General features: G+C 47.7%; 1 protein-coding gene across 1 annotated transcript in view; it reads right to left on the reverse strand.

Annotated features, from left to right (window-relative positions):
* Positions 1-19,377, reverse strand: part of DPY19L3 (dpy-19 like C-mannosyltransferase 3) — a 2,003,695-nt gene that overhangs the window by 569,889 nt on the left and 1,414,429 nt on the right. The window contains exon 13 of the mRNA XM_069635451.1: positions 12,482-12,604. Within this exon, the coding sequence (XP_069491552.1) occupies positions 12,482-12,604 (123 nt within the window). The remainder of the gene's footprint in view (positions 1-12,481; positions 12,605-19,377) is intronic.

The raw sequence follows: 19,377 nt of genomic DNA on the forward strand, positions 1-19,377 counted from the left end.
CACTTTTTGCACTTGTTTAGCACTTTACTAGATACCTTAGAGGACCATATCCAAGCCCCATATGAAAAACAAACATGGGAAGCTTTTGCCTCTAATGTAGTATTACAGTATCTATTAAGAAGCTCCTTTGCACATGAACATTTTAAAATATTTTCTTTACCTTTTTGCGACAATACTTTTTACCGGTGTAACAGTAAATCGGAATGTTTTTAGAATTCCCAGATGTTTATATAAATAACAAAATGAATACTTGGTTGATTTTTATGAAATTGTGTGAATTATATTAATAAAAATTGAATATTTAGGGTTATGTTTCCTGACCAATCTCACCCACTTCTTTACTAGTGGAAGTCTTCTGTTTATATATTGTACCGCCTATTGTGCCGCGATACATACCCCCTCTGTTCATTCATCTCCATCTTATCCACCACACTGAATCTGTTGGTTGTCTGCCCGACCACTAGTCCCGTTTCAGAGCTGCCAGAGGCATGGAAACTGCTCTCTTGAACACCCGTGAAGACTTGCTCTCTAATCTGGATTACAACTCTCCTTCCGCTCTCATCCTTCTTGACCTTTCCTCCGCCTTTGATACAGTCAACCATGCCACTCTGATAAATCGACTCTGTGTTACCTTTGGCATCACTGACCTGCTTCTGAACTGGTTGACCTCCTTCCTCTCTGACCGACCTTCCCAGGTTCAACTGGGTACTTTTCTCTGTACCATCTCACTCTCCACCTGCGGTGTCCCTCAGGGCTCTATCCTCTCCCCTTGGCTTTTCAACATCTACCTGGCCCCTCAAGCCCATCTGATCTCCACCTTATCCCCTAACTTCCAGTGTTATGCAGATGACACACAGCACTCCTTCAAGCTTCCCTCTGCTGCCTCCTCCTCTTCCTCTCTCAATCCTGACTGCCTGTCTGCTATTCATGCATGGTGTACTGCTAACGATACATTGGGACCCCTGCTCCCTATTTCCCTTCCACACTCTGGCCGTCCTCCTTGGGCCCCCTTCCCATCACCCTCCTGTGAGGCAAAAAACATTGTTGTCATCTTCGACTCCTCTCTCTCTCCTCTCTTCACATCACAGACCTTGCCAAGAAGGCCCACTTTCAGCTGCACCTCCTCAGAGGAATTCTCCCGTTCCTCACCTTCCCCCAGAAACTGTCTCCAGAGCTCTGGTTCTCTTCAGGTTGGACTACTGCAACAGCCTCTTCCTCAATTTGCCTAACTCCTCCCTTCACCCCTTCAACCTATCCAAAACAGGACTGCAAGACTTATCCTCTGCCTCAAATCCAGGGACTGCATCTCTTCAGCCCTAAATTCGCTCTACTGGCTCCCAGTTGCTGCGAGGATCAAGCGTAAGATGCTCTGCATTATCCACAAGGCCTTCTGGGGCCTGGGACCTCTATACAGCCAACTCTCTCATCCTAAATACCTCCCTGCTAGTGCTCTTCGGTCTTCTAGCTCTAACGCTCTGCAGATCAGTCGATTTTTCCAAGCAGAGAATGGGAGGAATATCTCTCTCCTCCGCAAGTGCCTCCTTCTGGAATGGCATCCCTGCCCCACTCAGACTTGAGCCGGATCACCTTAAGTTCCAGAAGCTTCTCAAGACCCCCCTTGCACTTCTCTGTCTGCACGTTCCCAATGTCACAAGGCCTAATAGGGTTGTTTTTTGTTTTATCGTCCCTTTTTGCCCAGCCTCTTCCTGTTGCACCTCAAAACACATTGTGCATAAGTGCATTATAAATACCCACAAAAATACCCCCAAAAAAAATGCACCTTCTGCTCCTCTGCCAACACTCCTCCATCCTTCCCACAGCCCACATCTTAACTGGGCCACAGAGCTACTTTCATAGTTCCTTGGTCCCTCCCCTGGGTGGGCTTCCAGGGCAAAAGGATGCAGCTGTGTGGGCATGGAGGGACCGATTTGTGATTGCCACTTGCTTTAACCTTATCTTGCTTCTTCCTTCCTGGTCTGTGGTGGGTTTTGGCAAAACAGAAGATATATCGGGTAAGGTGGGCAGCTTGAATCTCAGATCCCTGCATTTAGCCCCATGAAAAGAAAACTCTGTATACCAGGGGTCCACAGCCATTCCCTATGCAAAGCCTAATCTCAAGGGGCTGGAAGTACAAAGCCCATTGCTAGTCTAGAAACAAAGCAAGATTCCCATATATGAGCTTAGGACGATGATCAGCTGACTAAAAAGTAAGAAGTGGATTGCCTCTGTCTACTTCTTTTTCAACATGTCCTGATCGTGAAGCATTGCTTAGTAGCAGTCCAGATGATGGCTGCAGTGAAGGCTCAACGGGATCTTGATGATGGCTAGATGTGCGTCTTTATCACAAAGTAGGAGGAGACAACGTTTTTGCCTCAAAGGGCATGGCAACAGTGTCCAGCAACACAATATATACATACTTCCACCAACTTACCTCAGTTGTGCTCACAGGTTTCTTAATTGCAGGGATTGTCCCCCTGTTAAGGTGTTATGGCTCCAAGCCATCTTTCTTCATTTGCATTGGAATGTTTAGAAGGGCTCTGGCCACTAGTCTCTGAGCTATAGACCAAAATGTCACCCAAGGTTCAAACCAGCTCTGGCCTAGCATGTCTCCCTTCTCTAACTAGCTTCTCAGCTGGCCTTCTTAGCATTTTCATTATGCTGCACCTTCTTCCCCAGCTACAGTATTTCTCTTTCTGCTCTACCCTTTCTGCACTCTGAATGAGCGACTGAGTGGGATCGTTTATATAGCACACATTTTGAATGGTGATACTTCTGGGCACTGGTTATCACCAAAGCAGAGCACAAAGAAGAGGGCTAACTAAATGCTGGCAGAAGGAGGGTTTTGAGATGAGCTCTGAAAAAAAAGTGATAAGGTTCAAGCCTTAATTCTGGGGAAGGTAATTCCATTCGGTGAGGCCCCAGAAATTGAATCATCTGACTTCAGGCGTGCAGCATTTAAACCTTCAAACAACCAAAAGGCTGGTGTCCTAAGATCCAAGAGGTCTAGGTGGATGCCTGATGATTTTGTTGTTGAGGTAAAAGAGGCGGATTCCACTATACATTATGAAATCGGTAAAGAATTTTAATCTGATTGCTCATCTAACTCTTGCAACAGCCTTGCTTTCAGCGATCTCCCTTTAGCAGTGAGAGCACAGAGCAGAGCATATCTCAACGCTTGTTGTGCTAAAAGGCATTTCCTTCATCAACGATCCTTGGAGATCTTTCTTACCTGTAGATTTATTCCTTGCTCTTCTCCTGCCCTGGCCTTTTTCCTCCATTCTTGCCCTGACCTGTCTTGTCCTTTGTCCTCCTTCCTATTCTTTGCCCTTCTGGTTCTTGCCTTCCGCCCTTGCCTACTTACCTCCCTTGCTTGACAAGCTCTGTGTGTGTTTTTCTGCACTTCACAGCCATAACACTGCCTGTACTCCCGATCAGTGCTCGCACTGTCCCAGCCTACGTAAAACCCCAGGGTGCTGTTCTGCGGTAAAGGGAGACTACACCATTAAACTACCACACACCCACTCTGTGTAAACATCCCTGACCCGAATATCTGCAACAACCGTCCTCAGCCCAGATACCATTGCACGACACCCTGGACGTGTAAAGCTCTTCACCTACAGCCAGGATATCCGGTCAGCGGAATCAGCCCTCTGCATACCATGAGAATAGCGAGCCTCCATTGACGATCCACAGCGGTCCCACATGGGAGAAAGGGGTGGGGCTTAGACCACCTTTTATGCATTCCAATGTCTACAGCACCTCCCCCCTGGCAGGGAAAGGAGCGCAAGATTGGCCCAGGGAATCTGAAGGGGAGAGCCAATGAGGACATGAATGGGAGAATATAAGGGAGAACAGGCAACAAAGAGGCGTGGGTTGTTCGGTTTGGTCAGGAAGAGGTGGTAGCGGACCAAGAGAACAGAAGGAGGAAGGACAGTGGAAAGGAGCCCAGAGGTAGTTCTTAGAGAGGGTGTCATTTGGGACCTGTCTGTGCCATTGTAAACTGCCTTGGCATCTCCTAGAGTGCTGCAGCAGGAAAACTATATGTCTCAAAAGGCCTTGCAATGGATGGCGAGACGCACAGCTTTGTACACAGGTGTACACGCCACTGCCTTACACAGAAATAAAGGGGATCTGCTTCAGAAACACTTCTCTTCTCAACAAGCTCTGAGAGTTGTGTGGCATCCCCGGTGTTACTTCTCCCCTCGTTCTTGTTTCTTGGATGTGACCTCGGTTCGCTCTTCGGGGACTCTGGTTTTTCCCTCGGTGGCATGGCGCTTTTGATTGCTTACCTGGTGTATGGACCTTAGGCTGTCCCTGAATTGTCTTTGGATACTCTGAACTGATTACCTGACATCTGGAACCTGGACTGTATTTGGTTTGCCTTGTTTTTTCTTTTATTTCTTCTTCCCCAGATTCTCGGAAGTCTGGTTTGCTATTCTGATTATTTGCCCTGGATCATTTTGGATTACTTCCTTGTTTCCTGGCATGATGGACTGCACCAAGGGGGATGCTCTCCGGCCATACTGTACACCTAGGACAATCCCCTGCAGCTGGTGCAGTCGCCCCTTCTGTTTGTCGCAGTCCCAGCTTCAGGTAAACATCACTGAGAAACACTTATTGCAGGGAGCCATTAGATTTGGTAGCATCTAACCCTGTGCTTTGTCTTGCTACACCATGCAAGAACCATCCGGGTTGCCCCCAAATCTTTCACTCAATTCTAGATTTGTCCGTTCATCTTTTACTTGGAGAACTGCAGCACTGGCATGGGTGGGGGGACCAATGTTCTTCATCTGCTTGGGCTTTGAACCTTGCATCCATACAAAGACACCGGTAGCAGTCTGACAGAGTGTGAGGATTTGGCTTGTGAGAAAATGTGGCACTGTGTTGTGTGTAAAGTGTTTATGTGTGAAGGTGGGGATAGTGGTAGAGGTGTGGAGGTAGATTAGTAGTGGTCTGGACGTGGAGTAGTAACAGCACAGAAGTGGAAGGAGTGACAGTGTAGCAGTGGAAGTAGTAGCTGAGATGGGTGGAGAAAGCAGTAGTGGAGCGTAAGGAGAAGAGGTGGCAGACTTGAGATCGAGAGTGGGAGGGTGGAGCCAAGAAGCAGGAAGAGAAACAACTAATGGACAGAAAAAGAAGTGATAGAGAGGGAGAGTGGGATGATGGTGGGTGCAGTAGGAAGGGAGATGGAGAAAGTAGAAAGAGGAAGGCAGAGAGACAGTAAGATCCAGAAAGATGTTGATGTGAGATGTGTGAAATGGGTATCAGAAAGTTTTATTGCACCTGTACCCCTGTAGAACATGAAGCTTCAAGTAATTATAGTAATACACAGCTGTGTTGTTCAACTAAGTGGCCTAACATCTAGACAGTGTAGATAAACTTGCCTTGTACAAAGGCAACACATCCTCATTTTACGGTTACTGACACCTTCACCCTTGCAGGTGCTCTGGACACCCACAGCTCCCGTGGCTCATGACACCACAGGAGGTGGCCTACAATGAGTCATACATCCGGACCAGGCTGTGCATCAAGCGGACCTTCATCCTACTGAAGGCACGGTTTGTCTCCACCTGACTGGAGGGGTCTTCATGTATAGGCCAAAAAAGAAGGCAAGGACGTTTGTTGTAGCCCCCATGTAGATGACGAAGTTCTGCCTCAAAGTCTGCATCATGAAGGCAAGGACGACTGTCAGGTGGGGCAAAAACTCAGACAATTATTTTGTAGCACTTACTTCACTTTTTGTATAAATCCACCAATTACTTTGCACAATGACACTCAAAACAACCTTGTCCTGGCTTTGTGTTAAGGTTAACTAGTGGTTTATTCTGTACGGTTGCCAGACATTTGGTCGAAAAAAATTGGTCGTCCAGACAAATGGTCGAACCAATTTGGTCGAAAACCAAATGGTCGAATGTTTTTTTTTAACCCCTTTTTTGTTTTTTTTTGGGGCCCCCCTCACCCCCCCAACCCCTTTTTTTTGTAAAAACCCCTTTTTTTTAAAAACGAAAACCCGAAAAATGTATATATATAAAAAAAAATTCTACCATTTGGTTTTCGACCAAATTGCGTCGACCAAATGTCTTTCGACCAGTTTTCAGTCGACCAAATGTCTGGACACCATTCTGTACATTTCAAAACATCCATACCCTCCCCACACCCTCGCGGTCTGCAGTCTGTCACATGAATGTGTCCAATTGTCACCTTTTCTTGTTGCCACAGATCCCTCAATTGGGGTGGCCGACACAGAACAGCCCGGTTCACTGGCCAAGATGCGGTGCAAGGTGAGGGTAATGGCCCTGAAAATTGTCTCATTGGTGGCAGACATATGCTCTGCCAACTCCCACACCCTTTGGGTCATGAGGGTGTGCTTGTAGTGCTGTCAGCAGCACAGCAACACGGACGGTACAGGGAAGTGGCTACCCAGCTGTAGGCACCCAGCAGCCCACCTTGCATAACCTGTGAATGGACCAGTTGCTTCGGAGCAATCCACTCCGCGATCGCCTGGCGCTGCTCCGTTTGGGAGAGCCTCTGTATCTCGGCGGTAAATCTGCTGAGCTATGACCAAAATTCTGCTGAGATATCACCAAATGGATTTATATACCACCACTTGGTCTGGCGTAATTACCACCAGTTTAAAAGTGGTGGTAGGTGGTGTTAGTGCCTATTTATTGGGGTCCATGGGACTCCATGGGGGCTTCATCAGAATTACCACCAGTGGCAATTCCACCAGCAGGTAATTACGCCGATTTTGCCTTTTTCTGTCTGAAAATCAGATGAATTACCTCCAGTATTCTGCTGGAGGTTTTTCCTCCACCTTACCTCCAAACTTTAGTTCGGTGGTGTGGTCATACAGAGGTAATGCAGTGGTAACGGTTACCACTGCAGTACCACCGTTTTTGGCCACACCGCCAAACTCGTAATGAGGCTCTGTGTCCTCTGGACGGTGCCAATGGAGGGCATGGCGAGATGACAAGAGGGAAGGAGCAGAGTGCATGGGTGAGATGCTGGGCATGGGGATGATTCCAGGGACATTTGCTCACTGGGGCAGCTGGAGAGGGTGTGCCAGGGGTGCCTGACTAAGGGGCTGCTGTGCCAGCCCGCGCAGTGCCTGTGTCGAGTTCAGTGGCCTGGTCCACTGCCTGTATGGTGTCTGCACTTGGATGGGTGGGCTGCACCCCAGACTCGCCAACAATGGTGTAACATGGCTCATAGGTAGGTGCTCCTGCAGACTTTGTCATGGCTGGAGAAGGGGCCACGACCGTGGCAGGTGTGCCTGTGCCCCTAGTGTTGAGAGCAGCAGTGTCATTGGATAGGGGTGGCCCAGAGGTCTTCTTCTGGGCAATTCCGTTCCAGGGTGCAACATGATCCGATCTCTTCTTGCCACTTCCAGAGGCAATTGTGCTGGAGCCTTCCATGGGGTCCTGGTGTCTTCTGTGCCTGTTGAAGACAGGAAACAATGCATTATTACCCTTGTTGGAATGTTGTAGGGTGTGCTCTCATGAAGTGCACTATGTACTATGGGGTTCCAGGGTTCTACAGCCTCATGACGCCTTCTTCCTGAGGCAGACAGTATGATGGATTACTGGCTTGATGGTTGGGTGTGAATCTAAACTGTTGGGAATGCGAGTCTTGCCTGGACTGTGGCGTCATGTGCTTCACGGTTGTGCAAGGTAATGGGTGCCCATGTTGGGCTGGGCCAATTTTATATGCGTATCCTATACTACTGTTAGCTGAGGGGTGACCTGATACTCATTGTGGTGTGAGTGCGACATTAGGTAGGACAAACTGTTCATGGAGGCCTTGCTGCTACTGATCTCAGTTTGACCCGGACATCTACAGCTGTTGAATTTGTGCCATACTTTACGTGTGTGTAACGCTCACCTGATTCCCACGGAGGCGCCAACCTGTTCTGGACTGCTACAACTTCTTCCACGGTAAAGCGTAGTGCTTGGAAGATGGAATGGACTGGACCCCCAAACCTCGTCTGTCTGGCCCGTAGAATAATCCTTCTGTAGATGGGAAAAGGGAGTTAACTGTCTGTTAGATTGTGTGTGAGATTCCCCCCTTTTTCCCCTTCTCACCCTCCTCGAACCCTAGCTTGCCTTCCGCAGACTCTCACCTTAATTTCTGTATGGACGAGCTCTCCATCCTGCTTCTGACGCAGGGGCGCCTAGATTTCCAGTTACTTCACTGGATCTCGGATTTGGCGAGGGTTCGATGTCTGCTTGCCTTTACCAAAATGCTGCCGTAAGTATATAGTTCAAAAGATCAAGTCTTATTTGTCCCTTGGCCTTTGTTTAATTTTCAGGGACTAGGTGAGGAATCCGTGTGGAGGAATGGATTTGCCGAGGTAAGCTCAGGTGAGTACTTTTAATGAAGGTGTGCCGTAGTGGTTTGCTCCGACACCTTAATGAGTGTGTCTTATTTCCCCATAGGGGCCGGGGTACGGAAAAGCCAGAAAAGCCACTCCGACCCGAAAAGGGAACTGAGGTCCCAACAAAATTCAGGTAAGACTTAAGGTGAGTAATCTGTCCTTTTGCAATTAGTTCGTTGCTCACCTTGTTTTGTCCTTTTTCTCTGTAGGTCTTGAATGCGACCGATGTCGCCTATGGGCGCTGAAAAGGTTGCCGGCGCCACGTGAAGGTAAGTGGAAGCGGCGCGGCAGCGTGAGAAGCGGAGCACTTCTAACTATTGTCTTTCTTTTCTGTAGGTGCTGGGATGCGGCCGATGTCGCCTATGACCGCTGAAGTGCTAGACAGCGCCACGTGAAGGTAAGTGGAAGCGGCGCTGCAGCGAGCGATGAGATGTGTTTCTAACCCTTGACTTTCTTTTGCAGGATCGACGGAGTGAAGAATCCGGATGAAGGTAGGTAATGTCCTAATGCTTGCCTTTCTCTCCTTGCAGGTGTTCCAGGTGCTGGCGGGCGTGGCAGGAGCCAGGATGCAGGAGCCGACTCGGTGAGCGTCCTGCTGCAGATGCAGAATAATGCGAACCACGTGTGGTCATCCGGGCGTGGTTTAAATAGCCTTGGAAGAGCTTCAGGTGAGTGTTCTTCCACTGGCCCTACCCGAGTAAGAAAAGAGTTCCTGAAAGAAAATAGTTCCTCCCCAGCCTTAGTTGGCTTGGAGCTTCAGACAGCATGGTCTGCCTTGGGTGAGTAAGCAGCATGGTCTGCCTCAGGTGAGTTCACCCAAGCATTACCATATGTTCTGCCATGATGAGCCTGGCGCCTATGGCGCCATGACAGATGCCTTTTATGAGCCTGGTGCCAAAGGCGCCAGGACAAGGTCCAAAGAGCCCCTATAGGGGTTTGCTGGGTCCTGCTTGGTGAGTATGAAGTCTGCTTCCGGGGACGCTGGGCCTGACCTGGCTCCTCGGGAGCAGGCATCATGACAGTGTGTGGCAGGTATTTGGCTGATCTGTTAAGTGCATGAGTGCTTTGCATGCTGGCAAGATGGGGTGGAGATGTACCATGTGACTGAGTGGCTGTCTATGATACTTGCTGTTACATGGTATGTCCTACATGAAGATCTTTTCCTTCTCAGGGTGACTCTTTTAGCGAGATCACACCTACCATGCCTCCTGAGGTGTTACATCAATTGGTTGTTCATTGGCTGGGTAAATATTTGCTAGGTGACTGCAAGAGTGCATGTTGACACTCTATTGGTGTTGTTGTGCAACGGCCCCATGATTCACTCATGTACTCACCGGTGTCTTCCTACCTGCTCGCACCGACCTCTCCCATTCCCACGTCCTGCAGGCCTGCAATGTGGACAACGCAGCTCAATGTGTCCTCCTAAGGTGTGAGCTGCAGCAGTGCAACACTCCTCCACCAGTGGCTGCTGTCTCCCGACGGTGGTTTGAGACGATGGTGCAGACCCTAGCTTTGAGATTGTTACACCTCTTATATATGTCCTTGCCGTCCCATGGAAGATCTCCTACGCCCACCACCTTGTCCCGGATTCCCTCCAAATTGTGTTCTTACGCTGCAGGGACTTCTTCCTGTTGTGTAACCCATACAGCTCCCACTGTTTTCTTGTTACCTGCCTCTGTTCCAGCTATGCCAGTCGTTTTTATTTGACTCAGGACTAAATACTTACAAAAAAAGTATAGAGAGTTAAAAAATGTGCTTGATGAAGAACAGAAGCAAAGCCTACACCATCAGTAATAGGAATTCATTTAAATTGTGAGTAACTGGGCTAGATCTAATTATTGCAGCGACCAACAATTTGCATGAGCCAGAGCCATTGAAGACAGCACTATTAGACAGCACTATTAGCTTAGTCCGATCATGGATGAAATTCCAAGCAGTACAAGAGATCCGAGGGGCTATGGCCCATACATTCTGTGATGGGAGAAACTGCCTCAACAATGTTAAAAATAATTTAAAAGAAAGTATGAGCTTGACAAGACATACTTAAACATGAATCCTCTGAGAAGCCCAGGCATTTTTCATAATTTTGTGAGTTCTCCAGGGGCAAGCCTATGGATACTAAAAACTGCACATGTAGCTTTGTTTCAAACATCTACTTTGTAACCGGATTTATTTGCTTTTATGACCCGGTAGAGGGACTCTGGTACTCTCCCATTGGCTAATTTCCAAACTGTACGAGCTGATATGGCTTTGAAAGGGCCTGGAAACTGGCCAATGACGAAAGGGGACTTGTGACTCCCTCGGCCACTGCCTCTGGCAGGGTTCTCATTGCAGAGCTCCCTCTCATCACAGGAGTGCCACGCTGAGAACTCAGTCACCCGCACAGCTCCCCTGCTTGTCACCCACCTCGTCCAGGCTACAACTGACAGACGCAGGGTGGGCACTGTAATCCCTGCTCTTGACCACCCGCTTCTTACTTTAGGGGGATGAATCCATCCCTAGCTGCCACAATCTTTGCCAGCCGCACCTGTCAGAAGCGGCCCAGTCCTCTTAACTACCCCCCGGGCTACCACTCCATTGCTTTGCTGGGCTGCACCAAGAAGACACTGCATTTGTATTTGTATTTATATTTATTGTGTTTATATAGCGCTTTAATCCAAAGCGCTTTACATTTTAACAAAAGAATACATATAACATTATAACAGTAGAAGCAATTTACAATCATGAATCAAACCAACAAAACATAAGTAGAGCAATTATACTGTGAAGGAAGAGGGATGGGTGAGGAAGGGAAGGAGGAGGGAAACAGAAGGGGTATATAAGGATGAGAATGAGGAAGGGGAAGGTAGACGATCATAGGGAGGATTCGAGAGAATCAGAGGAGGGGTAGATTTCATGGCTGGGAATGGAGAAGGAGAGATTTCAGGGAAGTGTGGAAGGTGGAAAAGGTAGGTATAGAGTGGATTGAGAGAGGTAAGGAGTTCCAGTGCAGGGGGTCTAGGAGCTGAAAGGAGCGGAAACGGGAGGAGGCACACGGGGAAGGAGGGACAGTGAGAAGGAAGTGGTCAGCTGAACAAAGGGAGCGGGAAGGAGTGTAGAAACAGAGGCGAGAGGAGAGATAAGGGGGAGAAAGGTCATGGAGATATTTAAAGACTAGACAGAGGAAATTAAATTTAAGTTGGGAGTGAAAGGGAAGCCAGCCAAGGAAGGAAAGCGAAGAAGAAATGGAGTCATGGGAGGCAAGGAGACAGAGGGTACGGACGGCAGGATGGTAGATAGATTTGAGGGGGTGAGGTGAGAAGCAGGTAGTCCAAAGATTAAAGAGGAGCAGTAGAAGAGGCGAGAGACGATAAGGGAGGAGATTAAAAGTTTAGTAGCATGGAAGGTGAGAGAGGAGCGGACTTTGCAAATATTGAAGAGGTGGTAGCGACAGGCGCGAGAGGTAAGAGAAATATGGTGGGAAAAGGAGAGGGAGAAGTCTAAGTGGATGCCTAGATTGCGAGCGTGGGCAGAGATAGGAAGATTAGAGGGGGGAAAGTGAATGAAAGATGGAGGAGAGGGAGGGGGAAAGAGTGTTGGAGGGGAAAATAAGACTTCAGTCTTATCAGTATTGAGGGAAAGAAAGGAAGATGAAATCCAGTTCACCAGATGACATCCTGTGTTTACCAAGCCCTGCCACTCCATCCTCCCATAGCACATTTTTACATACTCACTGGAAGCTAGCCACTTCTCAGTGACTACTCCAGACAGATTACCTTTATTTTTTGTTTGTAACCCCCCTCACCTAACCCTCCTATGCGAATCATAATTGCTTCATAGACATCGCACCCATTGGGCGTTATCAGCCTGGAAAGCTTGTTCAATGCCCTAGGGTCTATAACTCGGTCTTAGGGCCCATAACATCTTGTACAGCTTTAGGCAAGTGTCTATAAAAGCTTAAATATCTCACAGCTGAGACAGGGAGGACGGGCTCCATCTCTTCTTTAATTACCCAAAACAATAACTGCACCTGTAACTGCAAGCTGATTTGGTACATTTTTGAGAAACTCCTAAATGTATGTGTCAATTAACATCATTTCATAGTAAGAACAAAGAAAAAACACGCACCTCATTGTACCTATGGCCAGGCACCCAAAGATGATGGTGTGCATTAAGTTATAGGCAGTCTCAGGTCTGACTAGAATTGATCCATTTTCATTTTTATCCATGGCCGGTAAATTGGTTGAACCCCTGTATGAATACATTAAAAAAAGTAATGCAAAAAGTGTTAAACTCCTGACAAGCATCACACAACAAAAATATTGCAAGTGCTTTGGCAACTCTGAAATAAAACAATGTTTCATCACTGCTTTTTTATAAAGATAGATACATTGCAAATAATATGCACACTAGCAGGAGGATCTTCACTTCCCTTTGTGACCTCATATCAACAACTGGCCCTCAAAGCAAAAAAATGCCACCCTCATCCTTGTATGTCTACATTGCACTTACATAACACTTTCTCAGAGGTCACAGGGTAGAACATTATTATGGTCATACCAAGGGAGTCTGGCTTCTAATATTCCTAACACAACCTAGAATTGAAATATAAAATGAGATGTCGTATTTTTGCTAGGTCTACTCACTGAGGGTGTACCTGCTTTAAAAAGGGATTTTGCTGGTCGACCTTTTGACGGCTCCCCATTAAATTGTGCATAGAGCCACAATGAGATAACTATAGTACACCAATAGGAAGAGGGTACTGACATATTTAATCATCTCCCCCTTCCATTTTGAAATTCTTAGGTGTCACCTTCATGATCTTTTACATTCCAGATCTATAAATAGAACAAAAGCCATTAACTTAACAAAAACTACCAAGTATACTTTGCCTCTTAAAACTGAACGAAACTGAATTTCTAGATTTCAGATTTATAAAGAAACAAAAATATTACAACTTTAATTCCTCACTCAGACTTTCATATTCCTGTGTAAGACCTCCTTGATGAAGGAAATGCCTTCTAAACAGGACTTCCTGGCCTCCTACACAGCTCTTTTAGAAAAGGTTTTACATTCTGAACCTCGGCTCATTACTGGGCTTCTGATGTTTGAACATATTTCACATCATTTGATTTATTTTCATTGGTTACCCATTCATATGATATGATGTGGCATTTATAACGCGCCTGTACACAAGTGTTTCTAGGCGCAACAAGGCAAGGAGGGGGAAACAACGGGAGGACAAAATAACGATCTTACTAGGCTTTGTGTCAATTAGATCGCGCAAGTGAGGGGAAGAGGTAAGGGGAGGGGGGGGAGTGCCGGGGGAGTCGAAGGGGGAAGTGCAGTTAACTCACAAGTGCAGCCAGTGGGTGGCTCATAAGTGCAGAGAGAAGGGACTGTAGGGTTGCAGATACAGACCCTTAAGTTCTGGGGAGCCCGGAGGCAGTGCAAAGGCAACTGGACATGCAGGACCTTGGGACTAATTTCAGAGGGTGACTAGGTGACCAATACGCAGAGCATTCAGGTACATCAGCAGGGGAGAGGAAAAGAAAAAGCGGAAGCGAAAAGGAAGGTCTTGAGTTGCTTCCGGAACCGGAGGTGGTTCTGCTCAGGTTTGAGGAAGGGAGTCTGTTCACGAGGGAGGCCCCAGCTGAGGAGATAGATCTGCCCCCAACTCTCTGCTTGGAGACACGTCTGACCCTCAGAGAGTTGGAGTTGGATGAGTGGAGAGCTCGAGAAGGAAGATGTTTTGGAAGAGAAAGTTGGACGTAGAGCGGTCCCGGGCCCAGAAAGCCTTGTGGACGATGCAGAGGGTCTTGAAGTTGATCCTTGCAGCCACTGGGAACCAGTGAAGAGGTTTCAGAGCTGGAGAGATACGATCCCTGGGCTTGAGGCCAAGGACCAGTCTCGCAGTCCTAATCTGGATAAATTGTAAAGGTCGAAGAGTAGAGCCAGGAAGATTTATAAAGAGGCTGTTGCAATAGTCCAGCCTAGAGAGGACCAGAGCTCTGGAGACGGTGAGCTTCTGGGGAAAGTGAGAAAAGGAAGAATACCTCTGAGGAGGTGCAGCTGATAGTTTGACTTCTTAGAGATGTCAGGGATGTGAGGAGAGAATGAGAGGGTGGAGTACAAGATGACACCAAGGATCTTAGCTTCACATGAAGGAGCTGGCCCAGATTGGGTGGCCAGAGAGAGAGACGGAAGGAGGGAGCGTGTGTCCCAATGAGGAGGATATCAGTCTTACTGGCATTAAGGCAGAGATCATTGGCAGCACACCATTCCTGAATTGCGGCCAGACAGTCTGGTATGAGCGAAGAAGCAGAGGTGACTGAGGGGAGCCTGAAAGAGAGCTGAGTGTCATCCGCATAACACTGAAAATTGGAGCAGAAAGTAATGATACAGTGGGCAAGAGGTACCAGGTGTCACGCTTACCGGGAGACCGGGGTTCGTCGCACGTGCTTTCCCTTCCTGGCACCTCTATTCGCGCTTCCGCGCTTGGAGAGGCGCCTGAGGGAGAGCTTCGGGGACCAAAGCTGCAGCTCCTCGGCGCATGCGCAGGAGAACGCAATCACGGTTCCGCGCATGCGCTGTGGATTAGGCACAAGTGATTGGAGGGGCTTGCTGCCCAAGCCTCGCTCTGGGTCCGCCGGCACCCGGCGATGATCAGCTTGCGTTCCAGGCTCGCGGGCGCCGGTGGCCCATAAAGGGAGAGTGAGGATCGGGAACAGATCGCGTCTCAACGCGTTCTGTTCCTGATCGTGTTACACGCTCACCTTTTGTTCTTACGTCCAGCTTTGTTCTGCTCAGCCTTCCTAGGGTTCTCCTCTCCTGTCCTCCTTGGACCTCTCCTTGCCAGCTCCCTGTCTTCCTCCCGGTCTCCCTGGATTTCCCCTTTTGTTCCCTTTTGGTCTGCTGGGGTTCACTGCCTTCCTGGACTCCTCTCCTTGCCTGGACCACGTCAGCGTTCCTTCCTTCCCGGGTTTTCCCTCCTTTGCCTGGCTAGGCAGCCCTGCCTTGATTTTCCCTTTTCTCCTGCTTCGCGCCAGCCTGTGCTCAGCGGTCTTCCATCCAGTGCCTTCTCCTGGTGTTTGCCTCAGCCATCCTTGGACTCTTGAGCTCCTCTGCGTCCAGCACCTCCCTGGTGTACACCCAGCCATTTCTTGGACTTTTGAGCACCACTGCATCCAGTGCTTTCTCCTGGTGTTCGCCTCAGCCATCATTGGACTCTAGAGCACCTCCACTCGTCTCGGTCCTTCCTGGACCTTGGAGCTCCATCATCTCAAGAACTTGTTCCTTCAGCCTCTCCTGCCTGTGCTTGCACAGTCCCGATGTCACGGTAATCAGGAGAGAGCTGCTCGTGACGTTGGGAATCGGTCCATCTTTTACCCAGTATCCATTCTGGGTGGAGGAGAGACTGGTTTCTCGTGTCACCAATTATTCTGGTCAGTCTGGCTGCCCCGTCGAGATCAACCAAGCATACAGGTAAGCAACATTCTCGTGACTCACACCTTAACACCAGGTAGTGGTTGAAGAGCCAGGAAGAAAGGTTAGACCCCTGGGGAACACCACAAGTAGAGAGAGAGAGAAGGGAGGAAAGACGCAAGTTGGAAATGAGAGTGTCAGTGAGAAAGGAGGTCAACCAGGCCAGCTCCTGATCAGTAATACCAAGGTTGTCGCAGAGATGATTGAGCATGGTGGCATGGTTGAACATGTCAAAATCAGAGGATAGATTGAGGAAAATGAGGACAGAAGGGAGATTAGAGTCAAGATTGGGGAGCAAGTCTTCACGGGTGTTCAGGAGAGCAGTTTTCGTGCATTTGCCAGCTCTGAAGCCAGACTGGTGGCCATGGAGGCAAGCAACAGATTCAGTATGTAGATTAAGCTGGGAGATGGCCGGCTTTTCCAAGAGTTTGCCCAGGAAAGGAGTGATGGAGATTGGGCGATAGTTAGCCGCAGAGGAAGGATCGGCCAAGGACTTCTTTAGAAGGGGGTGCACAAAAGAAAGCTTAAGGCGGAGGGGAAAGTTCCAATGGCAAAGGAGTGATTGCAGAAATCAGCTAAGGCTGGAGCAAGGGTGCAATGTATTCCTTGATGGTTCTGGATGAGCAGGGGAGAACCTGCTTTGATGAGACTTTCGTGGTGTCCGGTCAAAGGGTCGAATACATTGTTTCGAAATACAGTAGTTTAGAAACAAAAGGACTGGAAAAAAAAAGTCGAACGCCTTTTTTTAAATGTATTTTTTTTTTTTGCTTTTGTATTTTTTTCAGTCCTTTTGGTTCTAAACTATTGCATTAGAAACAATTGCATTCAACCCTTTCACCTACAACCGGCTTTCATACATCAGACTTGTCTAGAAACATCGTCAGGAGTGAACAGAAGCAAGGAGGAGGAGAGATGACCTCAGATGGGCCAGGACTGATAGAGGAGGAGGAAGAGCAGAAGGAGGTAGAAGAAGAGAGGGTGGACAGGATGCCCTGAGTTTTAGTAGTGAAATGAGAGGCCAGTGCTGTGCAGAGGGTCTGGGAGGACAGGAGAGGTAGAGACAGCAGCAGGATTGGCCAGCTCCTTGCAGATTTGAAAAAGTTCGGCCGAGTTGTTAGATGCTGCAGAGATGCAGGTTTGGATGTAGGCTCTCTTCTTAGAGAGGACAGAGAGTCTGCACTGCATTTGGAGCAGGCAGCAGGCCAGTTTGTCAGGGGGTGCTCCCAATGCCCTCCACTCGCTCTCCACCACACTATACTTGCATTTAAGGGCGGCAAGGTCGGAATCGTACCAAGAGATGCACTTGGATTTGGGCTTCAAGCAGATCCTCATGACAGGGGCAAGGACATCTAGAGTGTTAGAGATAGAGAGATAAAGGTTAGAGAGGGCTGCATCAGGGTGTGAGTCAGCCAAAGGTGCAGCAGGAGGAGAGAAAGTAGCAGCGAAAGCCTGAACTGAGGCACGCTTCGTGGGTCGGATGACCGAGAAAGTAGGTGGCAGTGTTGCAGTCGGCTTGACCTGCAGGAAAGAGAGAGAGGTGGGAAGAAATGAGAAGAACAAGTTACTTACCCCATGTAACGGTCTTTCGACTGGATGCTCCTCCCACATATTCCTCATATTTGAAATACGATATCCAGCTTTAGCGGCTTCAGAATTTCTTTTTTGGTAGAGGGGGCTGTGCATCGATGGCGTTGACTATGTCCCTCGGAGGCCTCCGTCTCGAGGAGGATATCATCAAAGGCATATATAGTACGTGCAGCGCCTGTTAGCTTCAGTTCTGTTTTTTCTTACAGTAGAAATACCCGCATAACGGGAATGACCGTACTTAGCCTTGAAGGAACGAAAGCCATAATAGAATGGGAAATTCTACTGTGGGGTAGGTTGGGAGGGTGATGAGGAATATTTGGGAGGAACATCCAGTCGAAAGAACGTTACCAGGAGAAAGTAACTTGTTCTTCAAATGGATTGTGTCCTCCTATGCATTCCTCATCTTTGATAGACTCCCAAAGCAGTATTTGATTTGGAGGAGGGAGTAGAATTTAGTTTTTAATGGTTTTCATGAACCGAATGCAGGACTGCTTTTCTAAAGCTCCCATCCTGATCGAGAGAAGATTCCAGGCACTAGTGCTTTGTGAATGTGTGAATAGTAGACCATGTTGCTGCTTCACAAATACTTTTTATCGGTACACCCCTGTGCAGGGCTGTAGAGGTAGCCATGCCCCTGGTGGATGGGCCTTAAACCTTCAGGAGGATCCTTCCCTGCCAGTCTAACATTCTGAGATAGCCAGAATGATCCATATGGATTGGATAAGGTTGGTTTACTAACAGCCTGACCGAGTTTGGGGCCTGTGTAGCCAATGAAAAGTTGGTCATCAATGAAGAGTTTTGACAGTCTAGATATATAAAAGCTTAAAGCTCTGCGAGGGTCCAACCTATGTAACCTCTCCACCTCCTTGCTAGGATGAGGTGGGGGATAGAAAGAAGGTAAAACAATTGTCTGTTCCATGTGAAAATCAGAAATGATTTTGGGTAAAAATTAAGGTTTAATCCTTAGAACAACCCTAGCCTTATGAATGATAGTAAAGGGTGGCTTGGATGAAAGTGCCTGCAACTGGCTCACTCTACGGGCTGAAGTTAGAGCTAAAAAGAGAATGGTTTTAAAGGTAAATAACCTTTAGGGACATGAGTGTTAAGGTTCAAAGGGAGCACACATTAGGAATTTTAGTACCAGAGTAAGGTCCCAAATTGGAACCTGGAAAGGAAATGGGGGGAGGGGGGGACACATTGGCGAGCCCCTTTAGAAATTGTGTCACCAGTGGAATCTTTAAATATGAACATTCTTCTGATGAGCGCATAAAGATGTATAGCGCCGCCAAATAGCCCTTAATAGTTCCAACCTGGAGCCCCAGATTGGTTAAGGATAGTAGAAAGGGTAACACTTCTGGTGTTTTGCATAGAAAAGGGTCTACATTCTTTTCCCTGTACCAGTTGCAGAATTTGTTCCAACAGCAACGGTACAAGGATTTTGTTGCTGGCCTTCTAACCGAAAGCAAAATCTCCATTACATCATCCGCGAGGTAGAATCCAGGGGATTGTTCAAGTCTCTAAGTAGGAGAAGTTGAGAGGTAGAAGCAAGCAGTGAAGAGGAGAGGTCAGCCACTCAGAGGAAGAGGACGACCTGCCGTGGCAGCCTATGGATAGTGGTCACAGTGAGAGAGAGGCCAGGAGAGATATCAACACAGAGATCTGCTGCATTACTGTTACACTCATTCAGTTAAGAATAATAAAACAGTACCAATACTATTACTTTTAAGAAGAGTGGAACATTATTCAAACCAATTTATATACATTTTGGAGGGGCAGAATGCAACTCAAAGGTAATTAATAACTTTTAGACGCTTTGTAATGTATTCTATTATAAAGATACAGTTACCACAGTAACTTCTTTAGTATCCAGTTAATATGCCGAAAACATTTTTTCGAAATACCAAAATGTCGAACCAAATGTGCCAAAATGTCTTTTTCTCGAATGTAATGTT

Source organism: Ambystoma mexicanum, chromosome 1q (assembly GCF_040938575.1).
Source record: "Ambystoma mexicanum isolate Mex_15411 chromosome 1q, UKY_AmexF1_1, whole genome shotgun sequence".
NCBI lineage: Eukaryota > Metazoa > Chordata > Amphibia > Caudata > Ambystomatidae > Ambystoma > Ambystoma mexicanum.